This window comes from Euphorbia lathyris, chromosome 2 (genome assembly GCF_963576675.1).
Source record: "Euphorbia lathyris chromosome 2, ddEupLath1.1, whole genome shotgun sequence".
Lineage (NCBI taxonomy): Eukaryota > Viridiplantae > Streptophyta > Magnoliopsida > Malpighiales > Euphorbiaceae > Euphorbia > Euphorbia lathyris.
In genome coordinates this window covers 36,577,391-36,586,270 of record NC_088911.1, presented here as the reverse complement: position 1 = coordinate 36,586,270, position 8,880 = coordinate 36,577,391, and the positions used below count along the sequence as shown (strand labels likewise).

The following is an 8,880-nucleotide window of genomic DNA, read 5'->3' as shown; positions in this document are numbered from 1 at the left end:
GTTAAACCAAACATGTGGTTAATGCTTAACCCAAAAAAGAAATATCAATAATTATTTTTTTAAAATCAAGAAATATCAAGAATTAATCCATCAAAATAAAAAACAAGCACAAAACTCGAATTATATATATATATTGCCTATATACAGTAGAATAATAATAAATTAGTCACTTCAAATAAATTTGATAAAAGATGTTTGTCTAGACAGAAAATAAAATAATAAAATATTATTGAAAGGTTACAAGTGTTAGAAGGATGTAAGAGATGATGATCTGTTGCCACTCAATACAAACGAAATTAACAGATCCCCCCCTTTTATTTTTTATTTATACAAAACGTGCATCCTCCTCTTCTCTCTATTATTTCTCCTCTTTTTAGCTCTTTTTAATCAAATTAATATAAAAAAGACTTATTTAGACACCCTCCTGGCCTCCTCAGCTAGGATACAACGGTCAATTTAGCTAAGAAAAGAGCAAAATGACAAAAAGGTGAGGAAATTAAAAAGTAGGAATCTGCAGCGTGGACTTTTTGCCGAAACTTCAGATCCGCGAATGAAACCCAAAAGACACAAAAGGAAATAAAGCAAAACAGAAAGAAATATAACTTTTGTTTGGATAGAGAGAAAAACTTTATAGTTCTACTGGAAAAAGATTTCTTCTCTTTTTCTGTGTTATTAATGGCTGAAAATCCGCCGTCTTCTTCTTCATCCGATCCTTCTAACTCCCCTCCTTCTTCTTCTTCTTCCCGTCCTAGTACCATCACTCTCCCGCCTCGCTCCTTCAATGAATCGCTTTTCTCTGGTGGTCTCGGCTATGGATTCAGTCCTGGTCCTATGACTCTTGTTTCTAGCTACTTCTCCGATTCCGATGACTTCAAGTCCTTCTCTCATCTTCTTGCTGGTGCTATGGCCTCGCCTGCTTCTCTTACTAATAAACCTCCCTTTCCTCCTCTTCAGGAGGATAAAATCTCTGCTACTGAACTTAGCCAGCCTGCTAATTTGTTGATCGTTCCACCGCCGCCGATGTTCTCTATGACTTCCGGATTGAGTCCGGTCTCTCTTCCTGATTCTCCCGGGTTTGGAGTCTTTTCTCCTCAGGTAGTTCTGTGTTGAAATGTTTGCACGAATTTATTCATCCGTTTTTTTTTTCGTTTAGTATCTGCAATTTGTTGCTTTATTACTGTTATTTTGCAGTTCAATCTATAATTTCTTAAAAACAGTTATAATTTCTGTGTCGGTTGTTGCAATTGATCTCTCACTATTAAGGACTGTCCATTTTAGGGGAGTTGGGAAGTTAAAAGCGGTAATACAATGAAATGAAGTGGAAGTAGTAGTATTGAATAAATAGATTAATGGAGTTACAAGTATTTTATTTTTTTTCTCTTTGACTATTAATTTCGAAGTTAAGAAAAGTGGGCATTAGGAAATTAATGGATTTAACAGCATGATTTCAATTGACCTTCATTTACATTAAATAGGTACCAAAAAAGCAAAGTTCAATCCTTATGTGTTTCCTCCATCATTCCATTTAATGGTCTTTCATACGGTCCCAAGTTTTTCTCTGTCAAGGACAAAGTTAATTCTATCCATTAATCGTGGACCAATTTCATTTATTGAGCTTTGACGATCTTTATTTCCTACTGACATCAATCTGTCAGTAGTCAGGCCATTTGGTTCTGCTACCTTAATGTATTGTAATTCTTTTATTATTACTATTATGGCAAGGAAGGATGTGGAAGGAGCTCTCGTATTTAATCAGTTTGGCATTCTTCCGTATCAACACGTTTATACGGGGGATGAGCCATTGTGCTAGAATTTCAATGAATATATGCCACATAATCTTGTAAACCAGCTGTCTGAAGTCTGAACTTTTGCCTCCTTCCAGGATTAGAGAAAAAAAATGAAGTCAAGATTATATTCTAAATAGGGGCTTAACTGATAGTTTAGAAGCATGGTTAGTGATGACTGAAATATTTAATATACTAAAATTAATCTTGGAAACCCATTTTCCCCTTGTGAATAGCTAAGGTTGATTTATACTGATTTTTCCTTTTGATGTGATAGATGTGCACTAGGCTCTTTCTTAGATTGCAGTTTCTTCATCTTAACCATGATGCATCACTGAGTCATTTTTCAATGATTGTTACCTTGTTGTAGTGATAGTTATCAAAGGCGCTAGGCTCTAGACACGTGGCCTGAGAAGCCAACAGGCGGACTCTGTTCAAGAGGCACGCCTCTGAGTGTGCCTTTCTGGGCCTAGTGCCTTGCTGGAGGCGCACCTAGATGAAAATTTAGAAGCTTCATAGTGTTTTAGAAGTCTTGAGTTAAAATTAGGACTTGTAATCTCAGCCTTGTTCTATCTATATGATCTACAGATGAAATTAAATTAGAACAAAAAGAAAAAATAAAAAGAAGATTTGGACGACAAAAATATCGCAAAGAGTTCAGAAATATCGCAAATGGAGAGTTGAGTCTTGATGGAAAGCAGATATTAGATGATTAGTTATTAACTTAGGGTTTGATTGAACTTTAGTCTTTAGTGTTTTACTATTTGTTGCATTATCAATGTTAATTGTTGTTATTTATGATTTTATACATTGTTTTTTTTAGTATGCTTTGTGTAGGGTATAGGACCCCTTACGCCTTTAATAACTATGGCTGTAGCTGACTTAATTTCCTTAACTATATGCTGATCTAGACCATGTTGCATCATCTAGTTGTATGTGCTGATGAACCTTAATTTTCTACCTACTCTTTCCCTATCATTCTTATTTTTGATCTTTTGTTTGGCATAGGAAATATATGCAGCTATATTTTTGTTTCCTTTAGCATATATCTTGCTGCCCTTTTTTTTTTTTTGTCTCTTGCAATGTTGCCATGTCTGCGGTATCCTTGTGAAACCTCATAAAGTGAAATGTTTCTAATGATATTTGAGCATATTTTCATTTTTTAATAAAGACAACATTTTCTTTCATACTCAGTTTACATTGAATGTAAGCATATACTGCAGAAGTGAAATTGTTTAAGGAGGTTGAGATTAGCTACTTGAAAATTACTGCCTACTTATGAAGACGTGTAGTATTTCGATGCAATAAAGTTTGAGCTAATAGTTATATAAGAGACTTAGAGCTGGTAGCACACATGTGGAATATTGTGACTAAATCTACTTTTGGTTATAGTTAAAGATCATTCTCTTATTGTTGCTATTATTTTTGCTTATTTGTATCACTTATGAGCTTACAGGGCGCCTTTGGGATGACACACCAGCAGGCCCTAGCACAGGTTTCTGCCCAGGCTGCACAAGCCAACTCCGAAATGAATATGCATGCACAGTTTTCATCTTCTTTACCATCAGCACCAACATCTTCAGCACAGTTTTCATCTATCAGTAATAATTCAAATACGCAACAGCTCATGCTACAGTCAACACCAGACCATACATCATCTTTGAAGGGATCTACAGACTTCTCGCAATCTGATCAGAGATCCCAAGCTTCTGTAACTGTTGATAAACCCACTGAAGATGGCTACAATTGGCGAAAATATGGACAGAAACAAGTAAAAGGCAGTGAGTATCCTCGTAGTTATTATAAATGTACACATCCCAGTTGTCCCGTCAAGAAAAAGGTTGAGCGATCCCTTGATGGTCAAGTGACTGAAATTATCTATAAAGGCCAGCACACTCACCAACCTCCTCAATCCAATAAGCGTGTGAAGGATGCTCGGAGCTTGAATGGAAATTCAAGTAGTCAGAGTAATTTTGAACTAGGTTCCCAACTTCAAAGCGGAAACTACAACAGATTGAAAGATAGGAAGGATCAGGAATCAAGCCAGGCGACTCCTGAACATTTTTCTGGGACAAGTGATAGTGAGGAAGTTGGTGATACTGAAACTGGTGTCGATGAAAATGATGAAGATGAACCTGATGCCAAGAGAAGGTCTATGACCATATTTTTGTGCTATAGTTCGTATTCAATATTTTGTTATTTATGTCTAATGTAATCTATTGTGTTTTGCAGAAATGCAGAAGTCAGGGCACCAGAGCCAGCTTCTTCACATAGGACTATCACAGAGCCTAGAATCATTGTGCAGACTACCAGTGAAGTTGATCTTCTGGATGATGGTTATAGATGGCGCAAGTATGGGCAGAAAGTTGTCAAAGGCAATCCCTATCCAAGGTAATGTTCCATGGCCTATATGATCAGTAGTATTTTAGGAGCCATAACAACAACAACAACAACAACAAAGCCTTAGTCCCGAAATGATTCGGGGTCAGCTAACATGAACCATCATATATAACCGTGAAATCAAGTCGTGTCAGCGACACAAATTCGCTCCCTCCACTCTGTCCTATCCACTACCATATTTTCCTCAATTCCCAGTAAACTCATATCACTCTCGATCACCCTCCTCCAAGTTTGCTTAGGTCTTCCCCTACCCCTCACCACTACATCCCTTCCCTTTGCCACTCTTCGGTTCTCCTAACCGGCGCATTAAGCGCTCTACGTCTCACATGGCCAAACCACCTTAGTCGGTTTTCTCTCATTTTATTCTCAATAGATGTGACCCCTACTTTTGTCCTAATTATTTCATTACTCACCCGATCCTTTCTCGTATGACCACACATCCATCTCAACATACGCATCTCCGCCACCGACATCTTATGGATGTGGCAGTGTTTCACTGCCCAACACTCCGTACCATATAACAATGTTGGTCTAATTGCCGTCCGGTAGAATTTTCCCTTCAATCTATTAGGCATGCCGGGGTCACAAAGGAAACCCGTAGCACTCTTCCACTTCGACCAACCAGCTTTAATCCTATGAGCAACATCTCCATCTACTTCTCCATCCGTTTGGATAATAGATGCTAAATACCGGAAGCAATCCGAGGCCTGAACAACTCTCCCGTCTAGGGTGATTGTCCCTGCCTCCCTACTCCTATGGCCGCTAAACTTACACTCCAAATATTCTTTGGTTTTAATGTTCAACCCGTTACAGTTTAAAATTCTTTGCTTAGTCTACTTGATTGAAACTGAAATTGATCAGATTTCTATGGCTTTTGATGTATTGAACGCCACAAGCTTATCTGTTTGGGAACTCAGATGTGATCATAAAAAATATGAATGTCAAACTTGCAGTCCCAACTCATTGGAATAGTTAAAGCTGGTATTAATACCCTATTAAAGGGGCGGGAATTATCTGGTTAAGATTGTGAGCATTCTGGATCCTGCTGTGCTGTTGGATTCTCTATCTATCTCAAGATTTTGATACTTTTACTGGCCATTTTGGCGTTGGATCCTTAATAATGTTTTCTTTGCTAGAACTTAAAACTACATAACATATTTTCTAGTTTGAATAAGCTTTTGTATTTTATATCTAGAGTTATTTAATAATTACATGTCATGTATTGGATGCTTTCTCAATCTTACCTGTGGCCTCTTATGAACACATCTTCCTAGAAAAGAAGGCAATGGTGGGTTCTCTAAGCTGCTAGTATCATGTTAAGCTCATGTCAATGCTTACCATGTCATAGAAAATGTGTTCATCCATTTTGCAACTCCCACTTGTGTCTTTAAAGTCTAGTCTAAATACATTTTGAGATACCCTTTGTTCGTTCTCCAAAATAACTGTGCTGTACTTGCCAATTTCATGTTCAGAGATGTTTCCCTCTATGGTCTACAGGAGTTACTATAAATGCACAACTGCAGGCTGCAAAGTCCGTAAACATGTTGAGCGTGCTGCTACAGATCCAAGAGCTGTTATAACAACATACGAGGGCAAACATGATCATGATGTACCAGCTGCTAAAGGGAGCAGCCACAACACGGCCTATTCTAATTCCGCTGAGTCGAAACATGTTAATAAGCTTGGCATAGATAACAGGAGAGGCTATGGCACTAATAATCAACAAACGAGAGCTCAGTTGCTGTTGAAAGAAGAGCAAATAACTTAGGTACTTATCGTCAAAACCCCTGGATTACACGGATATTAATTATTTACTACTGATCAAGGAATTACTGTGAGATATCTTCGTGGATATCTGTTTTCATTCTTTTTAGGCCATTGTTTTGATCTAGGCCTATGTTGCCAACAGCTATATACAGAAGAAGAAGAAGAAAAGTATAAAGAAAAAGAAGACACAATTCAATCTGGGGCTAACTTTGTTGGATTGAGCTAGAAAGGAAACTGTCGTTGTCTTTAGTTAGTTTTGTAGGTATATTCCACTGAAATATTATGTTCTGCATTCTTTTGTACATTATCTAAGTTAGTCTGCATATAATGATTCAAAAGTTGTTGTCTTTGGAATTAATGCTTGACAATTCGTATGTTAATTTTCTTAGTATCAGTGTCGGTTTGGTTCTCCTTTTTTATTTTTTTTTGTTTTACCCCAAATATAGTGTTTGATTACTATTGAGAAATAGCAGCTACTAGTAACCCCAAAAGCTTATAGTAACAACTGAACCAAATAGTACATATGCTTTATTTACATATTTTCACATACTTTGGGTTTTCCTTGTTGAGATGGTGTGATGTTTTTAAGTTCTAATTTATTTTTCCAGATTTTTAATTTTTCAATTTGAATTATTAGATAATTAGTTGTCATTTATGTTAAGGTTTTAATTGTGTTTTGTTAGACTGGTAGGTTTTTAATTTTTAGATTTATCTTTTAGAAAAAATCTGATTTTGTTGGGATTTCAGTTAAGGAAAAGATTGTTGATCAAATCAACTCGAAACTGCAGTAGCTGGCATTATGTGATGGTTAAATGAAAATTCACGCACATAGCTCTTGCCCTTGATGTTGCGCCACGAAAACCACGTTCAATTAGGGAGTCAAAACTAAACCCACGATTTATAAGAAAGAAGCTGGTTTTTGGAAACTGATTTTGTGCTGCTGATTTTTTTACGGTTATCTGCGTGTACTCCTAATTTATAGGAGATTGGTTGTTGCATCCTGTATTTAAATGTTTGTCAATTTCAATAAAAAAGGTAAACAATTTTACAACAACAAACTCTTTGGTTTTTATTTTCACCATAAGCAGAATTCTTATTGTTTCAGATTCTTTTCTCATTGAGTTCTGATTGGGACCACTTAACATTGGTATAGAGCATGCTACGAACAAGGAACGAGTAGAGAATCTAGAAGCAAGTCTTGGAGCTGTTCAAGATACTCTTTCCAAAATGGAGTCTGGGTTAGCAGAAAAACTACGTTCACTTGAGGAGTCATTCAACAAGATTATTGAACCCTTCTCTATAAAGAAATTCCAGCAGCGACATGGATCCTCCAATTCAAACCCGTTTCCCGAAAACCGAAATTCATTTAGGGAGTTCAGTGAAGGAGAGCACCCCTCGTTCTCTTCCAAATTGGCGAAGCTGGAGTTTCAGGTACTCTGGAAGTGACGCTACAGATTGGCTAACAAGGGTGGAGCAATTTTTTGATCTCCAAGGAACCACAGAGGCTCAAAAGGTGCAGTTGGCCTTTTTTCACCTCTAACCAATGTTGGCAGTGGTTAAAGTGGTTAAAAAGGGCCTTGAAGGAAGAAGATCGAATTCTGACGTGGGAATTATTTGTTGAAGAATTGTGGGCACGGTTTGGACCTACTGAATGTGAAGACTTTGATGAGGCCTTGTCCAAAATTAGACAGATTGGACAGTGAGGGACTACCAAAAGGAGTTCGAAAGGCTAGGCAATCGAGTTCAAGGATGGTCTCAAAAGGCTTTGGTGGGTACTTTCATGGGTGGACTCAAAGCAGAAATTGCAGATGGTATTAGAATGTTCAGGCCAAAGACATTAAAAGAGGCAATGAGTTTGGCTCGGATGAGAGATGAGCAATTGGGAAGGCAAAGAAGGATGATCTGAACGCCTACACGAGCGGTTGAAGGGAGTTCGTCGTCAGCAACTAAAACTCCTACACTAATCAAACGTCTGACTTGGGATGAGATGCAAAAACGGCTAGTTAAGGGCTATGTTTTAATTGTGATGAAAATTTCGCTCCAGGGCACCGATGTCGTGGGCCTCAACTATTGTTGCTGGATGGGGATATAGAAGTCTCTGAGGAAGAACTTGAAATTTCCTTGAAAGCTATTTCAGGTTGGTCATCTTTTCGAAGGATGTGGGTCAAGGCAAGCATCAAGTCAAAGTAGTTTATTGTGCTGATTGATAGTGGTTCCATCCATAATTTCATTAGTGATACATCAGCTAATACCCTACAACTACCTATCACTCCAATAAAGCCCTTTAGTGTTAAAGTGGTTAATGGAGGCGCCTTGATGTGCAATGGGAAGTTTGAAGATGTACAAATTCAAATTCAAGGTATTCTATTTGTTCTTCCATTTTATGTTTTACCTTTACGTGGAGTGGATTTGGTGTTAGGGATAAGTTGGTTGGAACAAGTAGGCACCGTAGCATGCAATTGGAGGTCTTTAACTATGGAATTTACATGGGAGAACCAAGTTTCCAAATTGCAAGGGATGGACAAATGTTCCAATTCTAGTGCCATTGCGAAAGACCTCAAGATCGGTACTACTCTTTTTGCTCTTACTGTACATGAAGTTAGTAACACAATTGAGTAGCCATAATAACCAAATATGTCAAATTTGGTCTAGCAATTTTATGACATCTTTCAAGAGCCTAATCAAATACCTCCAATTCGAGAAATAGACCACCACATCCATTTGAAGGAAGAGGAAAAAACAGTTAATGTTAGACCTTATCGATATGCATATTTTCAAAAAGGCGAGACCGAAAGACAAATAAATGAGATGTTGAAGTTGGGGCTGATCAGACCCATCACAAGCACATTCTCATCATTAGTATTGTTAGTAGAAAAGAAAGATGACTCATGAAGGCTTTGCACGGATTATCGAGCCCTCGATGCAGTGA

The 8,880-nt window shown here is 37.6% G+C and overlaps 1 protein-coding gene across 5 annotated transcripts; it reads left to right on the top strand.

The window, feature by feature from the left end:
- The first annotated feature begins 474 nt into the window (after window positions 1-474).
- Window positions 475-8,281, top strand: LOC136217788 (probable WRKY transcription factor 3). 5 transcript variants are annotated; one of them, XM_066004445.1, is made up of 5 exons: window positions 490-1,095; window positions 3,241-3,935; window positions 4,017-4,175; window positions 5,682-5,952; window positions 7,105-8,281. In XM_066004445.1, exons 1-4 carry the CDS (start codon window positions 676-678, stop codon window positions 5,950-5,952), a joined length of 1,545 nt encoding a protein of 514 aa, XP_065860517.1. In that variant the 5' UTR covers window positions 490-675; the 3' UTR covers window positions 7,105-8,281. The 5 variants fall into 5 exon arrangements, with proteins under 5 accessions (XP_065860518.1, XP_065860517.1, XP_065860516.1 ...); XM_066004444.1 differs by lacking the exon at window positions 7,105-8,281 and adding an exon at window positions 6,094-6,345 and having other exon boundaries at window positions 491-1,095; XM_066004443.1 differs by lacking the exon at window positions 7,105-8,281 and adding an exon at window positions 6,059-6,345 and having other exon boundaries at window positions 491-1,095.
- The last annotated feature ends 599 nt before the right edge of the window (window positions 8,282-8,880 follow it).

Excerpts from the sequence above, each read along its gene's own strand:
- LOC136217788 (XM_066004445.1), top strand. The coding sequence starts at position 676 with ATGGCTGAAAATCCGCCGTCTTCTTCTTCATCCGATCCTTCTAACTCC. Across the intron at positions 3,936-4,016 it reads GAACCTGATGCCAAGAGAAG|AAATGCAGAAGTCAGGGCAC; the intron begins GTCTATGACCAT and ends TGTGTTTTGCAG. Across the intron at positions 4,176-5,681 it reads AAAGGCAATCCCTATCCAAG|GAGTTACTATAAATGCACAA; the intron begins GTAATGTTCCAT and ends TATGGTCTACAG.